The 22384-nt window shown below is 41.4% G+C and overlaps 1 protein-coding gene across 1 annotated transcript in view; it reads left to right on the forward strand.

Annotated features, from left to right (window-relative positions):
- Nucleotides 1–22384, forward strand: part of LOC140719000 (meiosis inhibitor protein 1) — a 156048-nt gene that overhangs the window by 113425 nt on the left and 20239 nt on the right. Inside the window, exons 15-16 of the mRNA XM_073033308.1 lie at nucleotides 6827–6918; nucleotides 10273–10414. Of these exons, the coding sequence (XP_072889409.1) occupies nucleotides 6827–6918; nucleotides 10273–10414 (234 nt within the window). The remainder of the gene's footprint in view (nucleotides 1–6826; nucleotides 6919–10272; nucleotides 10415–22384) is intronic.

Below are 22384 nucleotides of genomic sequence, written 5' to 3' on the forward strand. Positions count from 1 at the left end.
GTACTTGGTAAATGGCAAGCCTTCAAAAATGAAATTTTGAGAGTAAAGATCACATGTTTCTGACAGAATAAGAGACAAGGTTAACAGGTTTAGGGAACCTTGGTGTCTGAGACATATTGAGGCCCCGGTTAAGGAAAAGAAGGTCGTACATGGCAGGTATAGGCAGAAAGGAGCAAATTAGGTATTTCAGTATAAGAAATACATGAGAACACTTTAGAAGGAAATCAAGAGAGTTTAAAAAAAGGCATGAGGTTGCTCTAGCAGACGAAGTCAAGGAGAATCACAGGGCTTCTACAGATATATTAAGAGCAAAAGAATAACAAAGGACAAAGTTAGTCCTCTGGAAAATCAGAATGGTCATCTATGCATGGAACCAAAAGAGATGAGGGAGTCATTAAATGCATTGTTTGCATAGTCTATAGAGGCAGCAGTGAGCCCATGGATTGTATACAGATTACAGAGGAGAAGGTGTTTGCCATCTTGAGGCAAATTAGGTAGGTAAATTCCCAGAGCCTGACAATGTGTTCCCTCCTAGCAGAGATGTTTTCAATGTCCTTAGCCACAGGTGAGGTGCCAGAGGATTGAAGGCTTGCTAATTTTGTTCCGTTGTTTAAGGAAGTCTAAGAATAAGACAGGAGTTTATAGGCCAGTGAGTCTGACATCAGTATTAATATTTGACAATAGGTGCAGGAGTAGGCCATTTGGCCCTTCGAGCCAGCACCGCCATTCACTGTGATCATGGCTGATCATCCACAATCAGTACCCCATTCCTGACTTCTTCCCATATCCCTTGACTTCGCTATCTTTAAGAGTTCTATCTAACTCTCTCTTGAAAGTATCAGAGAATTGGCCTCCACTGCCTTCTGAGACAGAGCATTCCACAGATCCACAACTCTCTGGGTGAAAAAGTTTTTCCTCAACTCCATTCTAAAAGGCCTACCCCTTATTCTTAAACTGTGGCCTCTGTTTCCTGCCTCTGGCGTGTCCAATCCCTTAATAATCTTATATGTTTCAATCAGATCCCCTCTCATCCTTCTAAATTCCAGTGTATACAAGCCCAGTCGCTCCAATCTTTCAACATATGACAGTCCCGCCATTCTGGGAATTAACCTTGTGAACCTACGCTGCACTCCCTCAATAGCAAGAATGTCCTTCCTCAAATTTGGAGACCAAAACTGCACACAATACTCCAGGTGGGGTCTCACAAGGACCCTGTACAACTGCAGAAGGACCTTTTTGCTCCTATACTCAACTCCCCTTGTTATGAAGGCCAACATGCCATTAGCTTTCTTCACTGCCTGCTGTACCTGCATGCTTACTTTCAGTGACTGATGAACAAGGACACCCAGATCTCATTGTATTTCCCCTTTTCCTAACTTGACACCATTCAGATAGTAATCTGCCTTCCTGTTCTTGCCACCAAAGTGGATAACCTCACATTTATCCACATTAAACTGCATCTGCCCACTCACCCAACCTGTCCAAGTCACCCTGCATTCTCCTAACATCCTCCTCATATTTCACACTGCCACCCAGCTTTGTGTCATCTGCAAATTTGCTAATGTTACTTTTGATCCCTTCATCTAAATCACTAATGTATATTGTAAATAGCTGCGGTCCCAGCACCCAGCATTGCAGTACCCCACTAGTCACTGCCTGCCATTCTGAAAGGGACCCGTTAATCTCTACTCTGTTTCCTATCTGCTAACCAATTTACTATCCATGTCAGTACCCTACCCCCAATACCATGTGCTCTAATTTTGCCCACTAATCTCCTATGTGGGACCTTATCAAAGGCTTTCTTAAAGTCCAGGTACACTATACCCACTGGCTCTCCCTTGTCCATTTTCCTAGTTACATCCTCAAAAAAATTCCAGAAGATTTGTCAAGCATGATTTCCCCTTCGTAAATCCATGCTGACTTGGACCGATTCTGTTACTGCTATCTGAATGTGCCACAATTTCATCTTTTATAATTGACTCCAGCATCTTACCCACATTTGGATAGACAGGGACTAATTAAGGATAGTCAACATGGCTTTGTGCATCGATGTTGTCTACATGGGCTTTAGCAAGGCCTTTGACAAAGTCCTATATGGGAGGTTGGTCAAGAATTTTTTTGTTGCTTGGCATTCAGATGAGGTAGTAAATTAGTTTAGACATTGGCTTCTTGGAAGAAACCAGAGAGTGGTAGTAGATGGTTGCCTCACAAACGAGTCCTGTGACTAGTGGTGTACTGCAAGGATTGGCGCTGGATCCATTGTTGTTTGTCGTGTATAACTATGATCTGGATATTAATATGGCAAACAGGATCAACAAATTCACAGATGACACCAAGATTCAGGGTGTAATGGACATCAAGGGAGACTAACAAAGCTTGCAGTGGGAGTTGGACCAGCTGGGAAAATGGCAGGTGAAATTTAATGCAGACAAGTGTGAGGTGGACAATCCAGGGTAGGTCTTAACATGGTGAGTGTAAGGCACTGTTGGAGTGTGGTAGAATGGGGGGATCTGAGAATACAGCTACATAATTCCTTGAAAATGGTGTCACAGGTAGATTAAGGTCATAAAGCTTTTGGCATATGGCCTTCATAAATCAAAGTTTTGAGTATAGGAATTGGGATGTTGAAATTGTATAAAACTTTGGTGAGGCCTAATCTGGAGTATTGTGTGCAATTTTGGTCACCTACCTACCTACAGGAAAGATGTTGATAAGATTGAAAGAATATAGAAAACATACACAAGGATGTTGCCAGGACTTGAGGACCTGAGTTATAGGGAAAGGTTGAATACATTAGTACTTTATGCCCAAGAGCGTAGAAAAATAAGGGGAGACTTGACAGAGTTATACAAAATTATGAAGGGTATAGATCAGGTAAATGCAAGCAGGCTTTTTCCACTGAGTGTGTTGGAGACTGACTAGAGATCATGGATTAAGAATAAAAGATGAAATATTTAAGGGGAACATTAAAGGGAGCTTCTTCACACAGAGGATGGTGAGAGTGTGGAACAAGCTGCCAGAAGTGGTGGATGAGTGTTCAATTTCAACATTTAAGAGAAATTTAGATAAGTACATGGATGGGAGGGTTATGGTCTGGATGCAGGTTGATGGGACTAGGCAGATTAATAGTTTGGTATGGACTAAATGGGCCAATGAACTATGACTAAGTGAGTGTTTTGTATCAGCATTCATTATGGAAGAGTATGCTGTTGAAATCTCTTGGAAGGGGATACAAGAATGGAGTTAAAATTGTTGATGATATGTGGAAGCTTTCTGTTTCTAAGGATTGTCATGATCTTGGATACTTATCTAACATAAAATAAACAGAAATTTCAGACCCCAGCACGTTTCAAGATGGCAGCCATGTTGCAAGCTCCGTTCCAACTTTACAGTGTACTTTTAATTTCTGCAATTTCTGTTGCATTTCTTGTTCAAGTAGCTGATAGTCACATCAGATACAATAGACTGACTCTGTTGAACATCGGGAAGGTGGCATTTACCCACTATGTGCCGCCTTTTCTACCCTGGGATCCCCTGCTTGTGAGATCAATGGGAGACTCACCAACTACACCGCCGCTACCCCAGAAGGCGTCAGAGGTAAGGGAGAAGGGCCGGCATCCTGCTAAGGTTGAGACGGCGTGCTGATTGGCCGCAGCTCCCTAGCATATTCCTAGCTAATGTACAGTCCCTGGACAATAGGCTGTGCGAACTGAAAGCCAGAGTCTCCTACCAGCAAGAAACAAAGGAATGCAGCATTTTGTGGAGACCTGATTGATGGAAGAGATACTGGGTCATGCCGTCGAGCCCTCTGGGTTCTCCTTGTACCAGGCTGACAGATGTAAAAACCTCTCTGGGAAGAGTAAAGGAGGTGGGGTATACTTCATGGTTACTAATACCTGGTGCAACCCACCCCCCTCGAAATGCCCTCAAATCTTTTTGTTCCCCGGACCTGGAGTACCTGGTGCTGCTGTGTAGACATTCCTAGCTGTCTAGGGAGTTCACGGCTGTTACTATCACAGCTGTGTATATTCCTCCACAGGCTGATACTGACCTGGCTCTCAAGGAACTGTACGAGACCATCATCACCCTGGAAACTGCACACCTGGAGGCTGCCTTCATCATCGTCAGTGACTTTAATACAGCATCGCTGACTAAAGTCTCCAAAGTTTTGCCAACACATCCAGGTGAGCACATAGGGAGAAAGCACAGTCGACCACTGCTACTCTCCCTTCCACAATGCCTACAAAGCGCTCTTCTGCCCTCCTTTCCATTTTGAAAATCAGATCACTCCTCCATTTTGCCTGTACTCCAAAGTACAGGCAGAAGCTGAAACAAGAGGCAGCCATAGTTAAAACTATTGGTCCGACCATTCGGCCTCCATGCTGCAGGACTGCTTTGATGACTTTGACTGGAATGTCTTCCATGATGAGGATGTCTCGGAGTTCACAGAAGGGGTCATGAGTTTAATCTGGAAGTGCATCGAGGATGTTGTCCCCCAGAAATCGGTCAGGGTCTTTCCAAACCAGAAAGTCTAGATCATCAGTTCCGTGTGAGCAGCACTTACCATGCGAGACAGACTTTACACTGCCAGTAATCAGCAAGAATCAAGAAATGCAGCTACGATCTGTGCAAAGTCATTGAGGCAGTGAAACAACAATACAGAGACAAAATTCAGACTCTATTTTCCACCAACAACACACGCAGCTTATGGTAAGGCCTGCACACCATCGCAGACTACAAAGCTAAATGCAGTGGAGTTTCCAACATTAATGCCTCTCTCCCAGATGAGCTAAATCTTTTTTTACACTCAATTCAATGTTGCCAATACTGAGCCCCTGAGGAGACCTGAAGATGATGTGGCCGGCAGCTTGGTCGTCTCTGAGGCTGAAGTATGCAGGTGTTTCCAACAGGTTGACAGTTGCAAGGTTGCGGGACCAGATGGCATCCCAGGACGAGTACTCAGGATGTGCACGGCACAACTGGCAGGTGCGTTTACAGACATTTTTAATCTCTCCCTCTCCCAGTGTAGAGTGCTCTCCTGCTTCAACGTGTCTGAACTGGCGCCCTGTCACACTCACCTCAATAATAAGCAAATGCTTTGAGAGGCTGGTCAAGGGCTACATCTGCAGCATGCTGCCGCCAACACTGTACCCCCTATAATTCGCCTACCAACACAACTGATCGACAGATGACGCAATAGTCACAGCTCTACGCACCATACTTAGACACCTGGAGAAGAGGGAATGCTTATGTGAGAATGCTGTTCTTGGACTACAGTTATGCAATCAACACCATAATTCCCTTCAGGCTCGACAAGAAGCTCAGAGACCTCGGCCTTCATCCTGCCTTGTGTAGCTGTATCCTGGACTTTCTGTCAGATTGTCGGTCAGTGTCAAAATCTCAAATAATAATGAGACAGCCTACAGAGAAGAAGTCTTCATCCTGACACAGTGCTGTCAAGACAACAACCTCTCCCTCAATGTCGCAAAAACAAAGGAGCTGATTGTGGACTACGGGAGGAATGGAGACAGGTTAACCCCTATAGACATCAATAGATCTGGGGTTGAGAGGGTGAAGAGCTTTAAGTTACTCGGCATAAACATCACTGAGGATCTCATGCGGTCTGTATATACTGGCTGTGGGGTGAAAAAGGCACAACAGCGCCTTTTTCACCTCAGACAGTTGAAGAAGTTTGGTATGGCCTCCCAAATTCTAAGAACTTTCTATAGGAGCACGATTGAGAGCATCCCGACTGGCTGCATCACTGCCTGGTATGGGAACTGTACTTCCCTCAGTCGCAGGACTGCAGAGAATGGTGCGGACAGCCCAGCACACCTGTAGAAGTGCACCTCCCACTATTCAGGACATTTACAAAGACAGGTGTGTAACGAGGGCCAGAAGGATCATTGGGGACCCGAGTTACCCCAACCACAAACTATTCTAGCTGCTGCCATCCGGGAAATGGTACCACAGCATGAAAGCCAGGACCAGCAGGCTCCAGGACAGCTTCTTCCACCAGACCATCAGACTGCATAATTCATGCTCTGACACAACTGTATTTCTCTGTTATATTGACTATCCTGTGGTACCTAATATTTATTATAAATTACTGTAATTGCTCGTTTAGACGGAGGCATAACATAAAGATTTTTACCCATGTATATGAAGGATGTAAGTAATAAAGTCAATCCAATTCAGTTCTAGAATAAGTCACGCTTCCAGGTAAGAGTGAGAAAAGGAATGCTGCAGGATATACAGCCAGTTCAGGAACATTTTTACAGTTTACATTATATGTGATCACTTTGAAAACATACATGTCTCCAAGTAAACACATTTCATGTAAGAGCTGGTGGTCTCATTAGATAGCAAATGTAGGAAATAAAGTCCAAGAGTAATCTTCAGTTGCAGTAGTTTGGGATTACAGGGATAATTGAATCAAAGTGTGCAAACATTAATTTAGTCATGTGTTCCATTTTTACTTTTTATTCACATTTTGTGTTGAAGTATTTGCATTAATGATGGAAGCTGCCTTTGTAACATACCACATTCTGATGGAGCTGCAGATGGTGCTTCATGCCACATTCTGCTATGGAAAATTTTGGCAAGAGCTATAGTTGTTCAATGTTCTCCTAATTATTCAAGACCAGATTTATTTTGATGCAAAAGTTGATAATCAGCCGTGCATAATTAATGATTTTCTGTATCTACTTAGAGTCAGCAGTTTTCAGCTAGTCTTTTTCGCTTCAAGGGGATCAGTAAAGTAATTTTTTTAAATGTATATTCTTATGTTCAATTTTTAATCACTAGTTACTGTTTCTTTTTTTAGAATCAGTATGTACAAAAAGAACAAAACAGAAACTTTTCAAGACAAGGACAATTGTTGTTGAGCACCTTAGAGGCCTTTCTTAGTGCTTGCAGGTACCTCATAAAAATTCTTCATAGTATAAATGTGATGACCAAGGATATTTCCATATTGAATATGTTGTTAAATTATCTGATATTACTCATAACTGCTTAATGAATATTGATCTTATATGAATGATAAGCAATTATTTTACAGATCTATGTTTTGATCGTGTTAGAAATAAAATGGGCAATTTTAGCCTAAAAATAGGATCAAAAGTAGTCACATTAAGAAGTATATTTAATGAATCAGGTTACGTATATTGTACAAAGTTTTTAATCTGGTTGTCCTGACATGGCACCATGAAATGTGAGTTAAGCTGAGTTAAGAAATATTTGAACTTTGGCTGAATATGTAAGGCAGAATGGGGTTAGTTAAAGACAGAATAGGAGAACTATAGAACAGGACTAAAAGCTAAGAGGGGTGCAGCAGGTGGAATTGTGTAAAAGCTTCATTTGGGAAGTGGAGGGAGGGGAGGTAGGAAATAAGGAACTTCCAACAATGCCTTGCCCCTCAGTCTCCTACACTCCAGGAAAAAAGTCTTTGACCATTCAGCCTTTCTGTATAAATCAAAACATATAGTCTCAGTAATAATCTTTTGATTTTTTGCACCCTTTCAAGTTTAATGACGATGTAAATCTAAAATAAAAGCAGAAAATTTGCATTTGTATGAAGATTTAACATTTCAGGTCAAAGATGTAAATGGTGTTCATCTGAAATGTCAATGTTGTTTTTTTTCTATTTCTATTAATGTTCCCAGGTATGTTGAATATGTCCAGTATTTTCTATCTTGTTTATTTCAAATTGTTTGCAACCTTAATATAGTGTTTGACCCCGAGTTGAGTTTCAGACTCTGTATATCTGTTGCATCTCAAAAATCACCTACCAGCACATATGTAGTTGAAAATCAAAACCACAACTTCAGATGCTGGAAATATAAAAACAGAAAATGCTGGAAACTCTCAGCCATTGAAGCCACATCTGTGGAATAAGAAACAGTTGATATTTCAAGTCAGAGACCCTTCATCAAGGAATTGTAAAGCTGTAAGGAGAATGAGGGAGAGGAATGTCTCTGACAGGATGAAACTGGGGTACTTTAGGAAGTTGTAAACAAAATTTTCTGGTCAGTGAGTGAATCATTGCAGTTAAAGTGTGAGAACATTTACTGCACAACAGAACATACACAAAAGAATACGGGACTTGCAAAATGTAGAACAGGAGGACATGCCCATGGGGTTAGGCTAGGCATTTCTTCCATTCCTGGAGAGAGATAAAAGGAGGCAGAAGCAAACTGTGAAAATACCACGGGTTTATGTAACATAACTCCATAATACCACTTTGCTATCTGCTGCTGAAATTCTTATCAATAGATTTTTTCCCTCCAAATTTGACAATATCAAATTTTAACTTTTATTTCACATTCAACTTCCCTCTTCCTTTCTCAGATTTTCTTCAACCCCATGTAGAGTACTGTGCAAAAGTCTTATGCATATATATAGCTAGGGTGCCTAAGACTTTTGCAATGTGGACCAGAGTGTTGTGAGAGGGGTGTGAAGCAGGTGGCAGAGAAGGTAATTTGATTTCAAATTATTGGTTTACTGATCATTACAAAATGTCTCTCTGGTGCTTCCCACTCCCTCCTTTCTCCCTTCCCTGCTTTTCCAACCATGATTCTCCTTTCCCTACCCCCTTCCTACTTTCAGTCCACAATAGAGACATATCAGAATCAGTTTATTATCACTCACATATGTTAGTATTTTTTTTCTTTTGCAGCAAGAGTACAGTGTAGTACATGACAGTGCTACAGTACTGTGCAAAAGTTTTAGGAACCTATATGTGCCTAACACTTTTGCACAGTACTATATTTTGGCATAGCTGTTGTCTATCCACTTCTGGAATCTTTTTTTTCATTTTCTTGATGTGGGCAATGCTGACAAGGCTTGTCATTAATTGCCCTTGAGTCTATGGTGGTGAACTGCAACCTTAAACTGCTGTGTTCCTTCTGCTAATGGCACACTCAGTGTGCTGTTTGGATGAGGAGCTCCTGAATTTATATCCTGTGGTCAGTAAAATAGTTCCAGATTAGGAGCACGTGTGACTTGGAAGGGAACCTGCACATAGCAGTATTTTTATGCACCTTTTCCCCTTCTCCTTAGTGGTAGAAATTCATTTAGAATGTGCTTATGAAATAGCCAGAGGTGAGTAACTACAGTGCACTGTCTAAATAGTATACATTATGATCATTGTGCATCTTGAGAGTTGTTGGAGTTGCATTCATCCAGAGAAGTAGAGAGTGTCCTATCATGATTCCGACTATTACATTTTAGATGGTGGAAAGGAATTGGGGTGTGAGGACATGAGTCCCTTGTAGGATACTCAGCTTCTGATCTGTTGTGGTATGGCATTTTTACAGTCTCCAAGATATTGTTGCTAGAGGGAGGGCTGGAAAATGATGTTATTGAATACTAATGGGAGATGGTCATTGCCTTGCACTTTAGTGGAACGTGTGTTACCTGCCACTTATGCTTGAATGTTGTCTCTGTCGTGTTGCATGCAGGAATATTATGCATTATTTCCATCTCCATTTCTGACCTTATGATGGTAGGAAGTTCATTGATAATGCAAATGGAGATATGTGGGCCTAGGAACACACAATGCCACAGCTGGCGGAAATGCTCTTTCACAGCTCTAGCAGCACTTATTCTGTCCTGACAAGAGTGCTGCCTGTGTTAAATCTACATACCCTTCTGTGACAGCCTGGTTTTCTATCAGGTGTTATCCCTATCCCAAAACATGCATTAAGTTAATTGGCTAATTTTAAGCTATCCTCTTGTATGTGGCAAAAGAATTGATAGACGCGTGACAGAGAATAAGTTATGCGGCTACAGGGAAAAAAAAGGAAATGGGGGAAAAGGATTGATAGGATGTGCTCTGCTGGGAGCCAGCCTGGGCCCAATGGACCAAATGGTTTTCATGTGCAATAAATTTTGACTGTAGCAGTGACCAGAAGTACAAATTCAGAGCAGCAAAAGGAATGTTCAGGAGTTTGTTTATTTTATTATCATATGTAATGGATGCCAAATAAGAAATAGGAGACAAAATCCTTGGGATTGGATAACTGCTGTAAATGGGTAGTATTAGTTTTTTTTCCTCAATTGCAAGTCTGTGACAGATTGAAAAGCTTTCTTTGAGAGCAGTTTTCATATGTAACAGAGCATGAAAATGAGTTTCTCTGCCACAGAAGTACCTTTATCTTACTTTTTTCTTCTGTTTGTGATTTCAAGACTGCAGTTTATTTCCTTTGTTGTGACAATATAATGCTACAGAACTTCTGAAAATACTTTCATGCTCAAACTATTCTTTTGTAGGTTAGCAGTTGATTGTCAGAAGGATCCTTCATTGCAAGAAAATACTTTCACATCTCCTGATATTGTAAATGAGAATGTTTTAGAGAATTTCTCAGAGTTTCTACTGACTGTTTGCGATACGTTGTGCATCCCAATGATAATGGTAAGGAACATAAACATTTTATTAGTTATACATAAATTAATAACTATTTTCAGTTAGCCAATTTCTGTAGAAGTTGAATTTCCTGAGAGCTTTAAGAGGAGGTTTGATAAAGGTTTAATACTTTAATTGGTTTTAATGAAGTAAGTATTAAAAAAATATTTCCTGTGGGTTTGAGGATTGATGGCCAGAGAACACGAGCTAAAAGTGTTTGACTAAAGGTGACATTAGGAATAAACAATTCAGAGCTGATATGTTCTGGAATAGAAGAAGCATATTTCAAAAAGGAAAATAGACTCACTGAGTGTATGTTCATGGTCTTTTGCTGCTGTAGCCCATCCAGTTCAAGGTTTGATGTGTTGTGCATTCAAAGATGTTCTTCTGCACATCACTGTTGTGGTTACTTGAGTTATTGTTGCCTTCCCCTTAGCTTGAACCAGTCTGGCTATTCTCCTCTGACCTCTCATTAACAAGGCATTTTTCCCCATAGAACTGCGACTCACTGGATATTTTATTTGTTTTCACACCATTCTCTGTAAACTTTAGAGACTGTTGTGTGTGAAAATCCCAGGAGATCAGCAGTTTCTAAGATACTCAAACCACCCCAGCTGGCACCAACAATCATTTCACGGTCAACGTTACTTAAAAGACATTTTTCCCCATTCTGATGTTTGGTCTGAACAACAACTGAACCTCTTGACCATGTCTGCATGCTTTTATGCATTGAGCTACTGCCACATTATTAGCTGATTAGATATTTACATTAATGAGCAGGTGTACCTAATAATGTGACAACTGATATATTTGTAAGGTTTTGTGGAAAGATCAAGAGATTTGGCTTAATTGGATATAGCTAAAAACTGGCTAACCCATTTCTTTCTGTACTGTATCATGCCATATATTGTATGAAGGGGGAATGTCCATATAAATAACATTTGTATATCTTTTCTTCAGAGCTTCTATGTTATTTCGTGATGCTAATTAGTGACTTAGTTGCACTTTAGATAGGTTGTTCATTTCAAGTGTGGAACCTGATACCTTGAATTTGAGGTCACCTTGTGAATAATATGAACTAGTGGGTATGGGATGGAGTGGAGGCTTAGAATATTACAGTACCATATTGCTTAACTGGTAGCTAATGCATTGAAATTGCTGCTGCATGAAGCGAGTGGAAGTATAATAAGAACATAAGAAATAGGAGCAGGCATAGGCCCTCTGGCCTGACAAGTCTGTTCCGCTATTCAATAAGATCATAGCTGATTTGGCCATGGACTCATCTCCACCTACCTGCCTTTTCCCCATAACCCTTAAATCTGCTACTATGCAAAAATCTATCCAACCTTATCTTAAATATATTTACTGAGGTAGCCTCCACTGCTTCATTGGGCAGAGAGCTCCATAGATTCACCACTCTCTGGGAAAAGTAATTCGTCATCTCCATCCTAAATCTATTCCCCCGAATCTTGAGGCTATGTACACTAGTTCAAGTCTCACCTACCAGTGGAAACCAAATGAACACCAAGACACTTACCCACCAGCAACATAATCTCACATGAAGAGTATCCTATTTGTTGCTGTTTCCATTAATAAAAAAAATATATTTCTCTGATTGTATTTAATAGACAATAGACAGTAGGTGCAGGAGTAGGCCATTCGGCCCTTCTAGCCAGCACCGCCGTTCACTGTGATCATGGCTGATCATACACTATCAGTACCCCATTCCTGTCCTCTCCCTATATCCCTTGACCCCGCTATCTATAAGAGCTCTATCTAACTCTTTCTTGAATGCATCCAGAGACTTGGCTTCCACTGCCTTCTGGGGCAGAGCATTCCACATATCCACCACTCTCTAGGTGAAAAAGTTTTTCCACATCTCTGTTCTAAATGGCCTACCCCTTATTCTTAAACTGTGGCCTCTAGTTCTGGACTCACCCATCAGCGGGAACATGCTTCCTGCCTCCAGCGTGTCTAATCCCTTAATAATCTTATATGTTTCAATCAGGTCCCCTCTCATCCTTCTAAATTCCAGTGTATACAAGCCCAGTTGCTCCAATCTTTCAACATATGACAGTCCCGCCATTCCAGGAATTAACCTTTCGAACCTACGCTGTACTCCCTCAATAGCAAGAATGTCCTTCCTCAAATTTGGAGACCAAAACTGCACACAATACTCCAGGTGGGGTCTCACTAGGGTCCTGTACAGCTGCAGAAGGACCTATTTACTCCTACACTCAATTCCTCTTGTTATAAAGGCCAGCATGCCATTAGCTTTCTTCACTGTCTGCTGTACCTGCATGCTTGCTTTCATTGACTGATGTACAAGAACACCTAGATCTCGTTGTACTTCCCCTTTTCCTAACTTGACTCCATTTAGATAGTAATCTGCCTTCCTACATATAGACTAGGACTCCCATACTGTTAAAGAGCTGGATGGGATAGTTTGTCAAATGTGTTCAGGACAGTTTCTTCAATCAGTATTTAGAGGTTCCTCCTAGAGAGAGTGCAATACTAGCTCCTATTGGGAAATGAGACAGGGCAGGTGACAGAACATTGCGTAGGGGAGCACTTTACATCTAATAATTATAATGCCATTACTTTTAAGATAATTATGGAGAAGGATAGGTCTGGTCCTCAGATTAAGAATTTAAATTGGAGAAAGGCCAATTTTGATGATATCAGAAATGATCTGGCCACTATGGATTGTGACTTGTTTTCTGGCAAAGGTGTACTTGGTAAATGGCAAGCCTTCAAAAATGAAATTTTGAGAGTTAAGATCACATGTTTCTGACAGAATAAGAGACAAGGTTAACAGGTTTAGGGAACCTTGGTGTTTGAGACATATTGAGGCCCCGGTTAAGGAAAAGAAGGTCGTATATGGCAGGTATAGGCAGAAAGGAGCAAATTAGGTATTTCAGTATAAGAAATACACGAGAACACTTTAGAAGGAAATCAAGAGGGTTTAAAAAAAGGCATGAGGTTGCTCTAGCAGACGAAGTCAAGGAGAATCACAGGGCTTCTACAGATATATTAAGAGCAAAAGAATAGCAAAGGACAAAGTTAGTCCTCTGGAAAATCAGAATGGTCATCTATGCATGGAACCAAAAGAGATGAGGGAGTCATTAAATGCATTGTTTGCATAGTCTATAGAGGCAGCAGTGAGCCTATGGATTGTATACAGATTACAGAGGAGAAGGTGTTTTCCGTCTTGAGGCAAATTAGGTTAGGAAAATTCCCAGAGCCTGACAATGTGTTCCCTCCTAGCAGAGATGTTTTCAATGTCCTTAGCCACAGGTGAGGTGCCAGAGGATTGAAGGCTTGCTAATTTTGTTCCGTTGTTTAAGGAAGTCTCTAAGAATAAGACAGGAGTTTATAGGCCAGTGAGTCTGACATCAGTATTAGTATTTGACAATAGGTGCAGGAGTAGGCCATTTGGCCCTTTGAGCCAGCACCGCCATTCACTGTGATCATGGCTGATCATCCACAATCAGTACCCCTTTCCTGCCTTCTCCCCATATCCCTTGACTTCGCTATCTTTAAGAGTTCTATCTAACTCTCTCTTGAAAGTGTCAGAGAATTGGCCTGCACTGCCTTCTGAGACAGAGCATTCCACAGATCCACAACTCTCTGGGTGAAAAAGTTTTTCCTCAACTCCATTCTAAAAGGCCTACCCCTTATTCTTAAACTGTGGCCTCTGTTTCCTGCCTCTGGCATGTCCAATCCCTTAATAATCTTATATGTTTCAATCAAATCCCCTCTCATCCTTCTAAATTCCAGTGTATACAAGCCCAGTCGCTCCAATCTTTCAACATATGACAGTCCCGCCATTCCGGGAATTAACCTTGTGAACCTACGCTGTACTCCCTCAATAGCAAGAATGTCCTTCCTCAAATTTGGAGACCAAAACTGCACACAGTACTCCAGGTGGGGTCTCACCAGGGCCCTGTACAGCTGCAGAAGGACCTCTTTACTCCTACACTCAATTCCTCTTGTTATAAAGGCCAGCATGCCATTAGCTTTCTTTACTGCCTGCTGTACCTGCATGCTTGCTTTCATTGACTGATGTACAAGAACACCTAGATCTCATTGTACATCCCCTTTTCCTAACTTGACTCCATTTAGATAGTAATCTGCCTTCCTGTTCTTGCCACCAAAGTGGATAACCTCACATTTATCCACATTAAACTGCATCTGCCATACATTTACCCACTCACCCAACCTGTCCAAGTCACCCTGCATTCTCATAACATCCTCCTGACATTTCACACTGCCACCCAGCTTTGTGTCATCGGCAAATTTGCTAATGTTACTTTTGATCCCTTCATCTAAATCATTAATGTATATTGTAAACAGCTGCGGTCACCGAACCTTGCGGTACCCCACTGGTCACAGCCTGCCATTCCGAAAGGGACCCGTTAATCGCTACTCTTTGTTTCCTGTCAGCCAGCCAATTTTCAATCCATGTCAGTACTCTGCCCCCAATACCATGTGCCCTAATTTTGCCCACTAATCTCCTATGTGGGACTTTATCAAAAGCTTTCTGGAAGTCCAGGTACACTACATCCACTGGCTCTCCCTTGTCCATTTTCATAGTTACATCCTCAAAAAACTCCAGAAGATTAGTCAAGCATGATTTTCCCTTCATAAATCCATGCTGACTCAGACTGATCCTTCTACTGCTATCCAAATGTGTTATAATTTCCTCTTTTATAATTGACTCCAGCATCTTTCCCACCACTGACGTCAGGCTAACCGGTCTATAATTCCCTGTTTTCTCTCTCCCTCCTTTCTTGAAAAGTGGGACAACATTAGCCACCCTCCAATCAGCAGGAACTGTTCCTGAATCTATAGAACATTGGAAAATGATTACCAATGCGTCCACAATTTCTAGAGCCACCTCTTTAAGTACCCTGGGATGCAGACCATCAGGTCCCAGGGACTTATCAGCCTTCAGATTCAACAGTCTATCCAACACCGTTTCTTGCCTAATATAAATTTCCTTCAGTTCATCCTTTACCCTAGTTCCTTTGGCCACTATTACATCTGGGAGATTGTTTGTATCTTCCCTAGTGAAGACAGATCCAAAGAACCTGTTCAACTCGTCTGCCATTTCCTTGTTCCCCATAATAAATTCACCCGTTTCTGTCTTCAATGGCCCAATTTTGGTCTTAACTATTTTTTTGCTATTCACGTACCTAAAGAAGCTTTTACTATCCTCCTTTATATTCTTGGCTAGTTTACCTTCGTACCTCATGTTTTCTTGGCGTATTGCCCTTTTTGTTATCTTCTGTTGCTCTTTAAAAGCTTCCCAGTCCTCCAGTTTCCCGCTTATCTTTGCTATGTTATACTTCTCTTTTATTTTTATACTGCCCTTTACTTCCCTCATCAGCCACGGCCGCCCCTTACTCCCCTTAGGATCCTTCTTCCTCTTTGGAATGAACCGATCCTACACCTTCTGCATTATTCCCAGAAATACTTGCCATTGTTGTTCCACTGTCTTCCATGCTAGGGTATTGTTCCATTGAACTTTGGCCAGCTCCTCCCTCATAGCCCCATAGTTCCCTTTGTTCAACTGTAATACTGACACATCCGATTTTCCCTTCTCCTTCTCAAATTGTAGGTTAAAACATATCATATTATGGTCACTACCTCCTAATGGTTCCTTTACCTCGAGGTCCCTGATCAAATCTGGTTCATTGCACAACACTAAATCTAGAATTGCCTTCTCCCTGGTAGGCTCCAGTATAGGCTGTTCTAAGAATCCATCTTGGAGGCACTCCACAAACTCCCTTTCTTGGGGTCCAGTACCATTCTGATTCTCCCAGTCTACCTGCATGTTGAAATCCCCCATGACAACTGTGTCATTACCTTTGCGACATGCCAATTTTAACTCTTCATTCAATTTACACCCTACATCCACCCTACATTAATCAACCAATGTGTGCAGAATTTCTTACTGTAATTTATCAAGTCAAGTCACTTTTTATTGTCATTTTGACCATAGCTGCTAGTACAGTACACAGTAAAATCGAGACAACATTTTTCAAAACCATAGTGATACATGAAACAATACAAAAACTACACTGAACTATGTAAAAACAACACAGAAAAAACTACACTATAGACCTACCCAGGACTGCATAAAGTGCACAGAACAGTGCAGGCATTACAATAAATAATAAACAAGACAATAGACACAGTAGAGGGCAGTAGGTTGGTGTCAGTCTAGGCTCTGGGTATTGAGGAGTCTGATGGCTTGGGGGAAGAAACTGTTACATAGTCTGGTTGTGAGAGCCCGAATGCTTCGGTGCCTTTTCCCAGATGGCAGGAGGGAGAAGAGTTTGTATGAGGGTGTGTGGGGTCCTTAATAATACTTTGCGGATGCAGCGTGAGTGTAAATGACTGTAATGGCAGGAAGAGAGACTCCGATGATCTTCTCAGCTGACCTCACTATCCACTGCAAGGTCTTGCGATCTGAGATAGTGCAATTTCCGAACCAGGCAGTGATGCAGCTGCTCAGGATGCTCTCAATACAACCTCTGTAGAATGTGATGAGGGTGGTGGGGTGGGAGATGGACTTTCCACAGTCTTCGCTGAAAGTAGAGACGCTGCTGGGCTTTCTTTGCTATGGAGCTGGTGTTGAGGAACCAGGTGAGATTCTCCGCCAGGTGTACATCAAGAAATTTGGTGCTCTTAACGATCTTTACCGAGGAGTCATTGATGTTCAGTGGAGAGTGATCACTCCGTGCCCTCCTGAAGTCAACAACCATCTCTTTTGTTTTGTTCACATTCAGACTCACCACGGTCGTGTCATCGGCGAACTTAATGATGTGGTTCGAGCTGTGTGTTGCAGCATAGTCATCAGCAGAGTGAACAGCAGTGGACTGAGCACACAGCCCTGGGGGGCCCCCGTGCTCAGTGTGATGGTGTTGGAGATGCTGCTTCCAATCCAGCCTGACTGAGGTCTCCCAGTCAGGAAGTCTAGTATCCAGTTGCAGAGGGAGGTGTTCAGGCCCAGTAGGCTCAGCTTTCCAATCAGTTTCTGAGGAATGGTTATGTTGAATGCTGAACTGAAGTCTATGAACAGCATTCGAACATACATGTCTTTTTTGTCCAGATGGGTTAGGGCCAGGTGGAGGGTGATGGCAATGGCGTCGTCTGTTGAACAGTTGGGACGGTACGCGAACTGCAAGGTGTCCAGTGAGGGGGGGCAGCAGGGTCTTGATGTGCCTCATGACGAGCCTCTCGAAACACTTCTTAGTTTTTAAATTATTATTATATATTGCAATATACTGCTACTGCAAAACAACTAATTTCATGACATACAATATACCAGTGATATTAAATCTGATTTGGGTTCTGAGAACTGAGGAACAGATTCACAAATTATAGTGGGTAAAAATTAATCTGCATTTGCTCGTTTAAGTGCTAACTTTGAAATATTTTAGTACACATTCTTGTACACAGGACTTGGTTCCCTTGATTTCAGTGTCATTAATAAGTGTATGGGTGTGGTAGAGCACATGTTGGTTGATAAGATTTGACACTCTGTCCACAATGTTTCACGTTATTAATCAGCTCAGTAAATTTCTTGTGGCATTGGGACCAGGTTCTTGTCGTTTCGTTGTGGAATTTTAGTACATGTTAACTAACAGATTGCCTTAATATTCCACAGAAAGTAAATTATTGAATAAATGTCAAAGTCAAACAAAAACTTTGAGTTCTTCTACTCATGTTCAGTAGCAATGTTATGGATCATCCATAGACAGACATAAAGCTCTCAAAGTAGCCTCAGCAAGATCAGACTCGCTATCCTTGAGCAGTAGCCTCCCACAGCAATTTTAGTTGAATTTTGAGGTCTAACCCTATTTCATATCAGCTTTTGATCAACTGACTTGAAACAGTGGTATCTGTGGCTTTCCAAGTAATCAATATCTTCTTTGCTCCCACAGGAAGCTGCTCAGTCCCTCAAATGCTGACTTTAATCCCACTGCCAAGTTCTATAAATTTTGTCTGCCTCAGCACCTTGAGTAGCTGCAATGGTAGAGCTGGTGATATGTGTAGCCATTGTGTGATACCACTGGTCTCAGATTGTCTGTTGGCTGATAAATTGAATGTTCAATGAAAATGTACAAGCTATTAACATTCACTAATTTAAGAAAGGTCCTGATCTTCATTATATGGATGATGAGATGGATTAAAAAAGGCCTTGAGGATGAAGAAGAACTGAAAGGTGGTGATAGCTTAAGTCAATTTCCTGAGTAATATACACAGCATCTGGGAGAAATACTGGCAGAAATCCTAAGACTAGACTAGTTATGCAAGGCATGTCAAGTTGAATGATCATTACCAATGCTGCCAACAGCTGGAGCTCCCACATTTCTCAAATAAGCACTTAAGCTCCTTCTCTATCACACACTCTCACGTGTTCTCTTAGACATACAGACACCAGTAGTAATTGATGGGTTTTTTATTATTGTATATTGCAATATACTCCTGCCGCAAAACAACAAATTTCATGACATACTGTACAGTATTCCAGTGATATGAAATCAGTTCTATGGAAATGTTTTACCAAATCTTTGTTTCTTTGTAATTGCTCTTCTTCACTTCCTTAGACACTCCCTTAAGATGAATGATAACTTACTACGTACTTGTTCACTTTTGGGAGTTCTGAGGTGGCTAATAAGACCAATGTGGGTATTATGGATTCCCAAAAATTGTGCAAGTGTTGGATGAAGTAATAGGTGGGTGGGTAGATTGTGAAGTAGTCTGCTGTGATGCTTATACTTGGCCTCAGTTCTGAGCACATCTCAGTGCTTCTTCATTTTGAGTGGTAGCGAGCCAGACTCTCAGGAGTCAGTGGAAATATTATATTTCTTCAAGGGGTCTTTGAGCACATCCTTGAATCTTTTCCAATTTGTGCATAGAAATCTCTTTCCATGATAGAGCTCAGTTCCAGGAGCCCAGTGTTGAGCATGCTGACAATGTAGCCTATCCAAAGTAGCTGAATGAATATAGCAGGGGCATCAATACTGGGAATGTGTTAATCCTTGAAGTGAATTTGTAGGATTTTGTTGAGACAGACTAGTGGTATTTTTCCAGTGCCTTGAGATGCCTACTATAGATTGTCCTAGTCTTCAGAAACATTTTGGAAGACTGTGGATCGTGTATTTTGTGTCATATCTGAATACCTAATCTATTCCTCAGTTAACCAAGGACTGTGCTGTTTCAGTGAATGAGGTGGTGATTTCATCAACGATTTATACTTTCACTGAAAGGTGTCTCCTAAGATGTGGGAAGTGGTTCATGTTTTCAAGTGTCTTTCCCTGAATCTTTATTGTCAGGCAGCAGAATGATGCAGCAAGGACAGATTCTAATTACTGTAGAACCCACTCTTGTATGCTCAAGTAGAAATGTATGTAATAGCTTAGCCTCTGAGCATGTATAAACACAAGTGTCAATTGTATACTGCTACTCAACCACTGAGATTTGGGTATCCTTGATTCTGAGTGTAGTCACCATACCTTAAACATCACTTCATTAAAGATTAGCTCAATTCCCTTTCAATGTTCTAGATGATAGTCATAGTTGTGTGTTTTTTTAACATTTAGTTGTGTGTTAAAAATATTAACATTTTCTATTGGCGAAGTTTACTCCAAATGAAGGACAATACAGCCAAGAAACCTTGGCATTTGGATATTAAAATCTGGTGTTGCGTTCCTAAGAATATATTATCGTTCAGATGGCCCAGACATCATTTTCATTCTAATTGCTGCCATCTGCCAAGATCCTCCTCTCCTGCAAGCCTAATACACATTTTCCTCTGCCTTCTTGAGATGAGACTCTGGCGGCTATGTTGTTCAGTTGGTAACAAATGATGGCGTACAATGAAATTGTCTCTGGACAACACTGCAGGGTAAACTCAGGGTAATTTAGACATGGATGTCACTTCTTTAAGTCTCCATTAATATTCTGCAGTCACCTATAGGTTGTTCCCTTGGCGGTTATTATTGTGATGTTCAGCTTTACTGGCTGAGAAACTAAGATTCAAAACTCACGCTGGTGCAGCCTGAGCATAAATAAGTGTTGCAAATTGTATGGGTATATGGCTAAGAGTGAGAAATCTACAAGTTGTTCATTTGGCAAGCAATAGCTCTTACAGTTCATAAAGGGCTCAGATTTCGAAGTGAAGCTCAAAAATCCATTTGAGGGCTGTCTTCATCCACTAAATATCCAGGAAACCAATAAAGCCCCTAAATCTAAGTGACTATTCAACCTGATAATGCCCACTGCAGGAATTAGTGATCAAGCCTCTTATATTGAGTGGAGAGCATACTGACCTTGCTCATACTCATGGCTTACAGTAAATGAGATTATGAAATATAGCAATGATCAGTTGTTGCTACATAACTTCATCTGGAAAATAGGAAATTCAGATATTGACTTTTACAAGCACAGGGGTCTAATTGTGGAAGATTACAAATCTTTGTTATCATTGATTTGAAAACATCAATATCTAATTACCTTGCTCTTCAGAAAGCTTGAGATATGAATATGGGACCCTGAACTGTCTTCTGAAATTGGTATATAGATACAAGTCCCTAATCTGTTTGGAGGATGCCAATCTTGCCTCCATCCCCAACTTGGTGATCCAGCTCACAACATATTCAACAGCACCACCACAGAAGCACTTATTCTAAGCAGATGGTATGTTCAGAAGTAGCTGCACATCTCACCCAGAGTCACTGCAGAAGTTTTCTTCTTAGAAAACTACAGAAATATGTGTTGTGAATGAGTGGCCACTTAGTCACCATCCAAATGAGCCCTCTGTAGATGTTTTGTGACTCAGATATCAGAAACATGCCCTGTACGCATCGTGACCATGAAAGTTCCTGTTTTAATTTCCCAAGCTGCTTGATTCATGGCAAAAAAAAAAGTCTTTGAATTTTCTCCAGAAAATATTGATCTTAAATTGTATTGCTTAAAAATATAGCATTGTGCAGTCAAATTTCTGAGTATGTCTTTTATGATATTACATCTTCCACTTTAAATCCTTTTTGATATGGAACCATTACTATTGATAGAAACTGTTTGGTAATAGAACAGTATTTTGTGCAGTAGTGTTTTTGAAGAGTGTCTTTTGTACAGGAGATTCTTCTTTTGCTAGCCAAATAATATTGCAGATACTTTGAATGGTGAATGAACCTGAATGTTTTTGTTTTCTCTCCCTATTTTAATCACTCCATCATTCCCTAAGGGCAGATTAACAAAATGCAAAATTTGCTTCAGACACAGGAGTTGCTGTTCTATGTGTCCAATACTTGTGGTTTGCATATTCTCTGTGCATTAAGGAAGTACAGGAAATGCAAGATAATAGATAACACTGTTGAAGGTAGTATATTAGTGTAGACAGCTAACAGACAACAAATGGAAAAGGATAGGGACAGATGGGTCATTTTAAGATTGGTGAGTTATAATGAGTGGGGAGTCTAAGAATATAAAAGTGTCATAAGGGGCGCGTTGGGACTGGACCCAAATGCAGGACGCAGACACTGAAGTACTAGGAACAGGACGGGACAAAACTAAAGGACAGGACAGGTCACAGACAGGGCTGGGGAAGCAGGACTGGGACAAGGAACTGGGTACAAGGAACCTGGGGTGGACTCCGAGCTTGAGACTGGACATGGACCCAGAGCCTGGGCCTTGACTCAGGCTTGGACCCCCAAACCAGGCGGAGACGTGACATGGCCTGGGTTCTAGAAGTTGGAGACTTGGGTTCCTGGAGTACTTGGAGGCTTGGAGTTCTTGGAGGTAGCCTCCTGGGCAGGACGCGGGACACAACCTGACGGAGGCAAGGAACAGGAAGGGACAGAACCAACCACAGGGTAACGGCAACCAGCCTGGCTTACCCAACAGAAGCGAGGGACAGGAAGGGACAGAACCAACTGCAGGGTAACGGCAACCTGCCTGGCT

The sequence above is a fragment of the Hemitrygon akajei genome, chromosome 31 (genome assembly GCF_048418815.1).
Source record: "Hemitrygon akajei chromosome 31, sHemAka1.3, whole genome shotgun sequence".
In the NCBI taxonomy this organism is placed as follows: Eukaryota; Metazoa; Chordata; class Chondrichthyes; order Myliobatiformes; family Dasyatidae; genus Hemitrygon; species Hemitrygon akajei.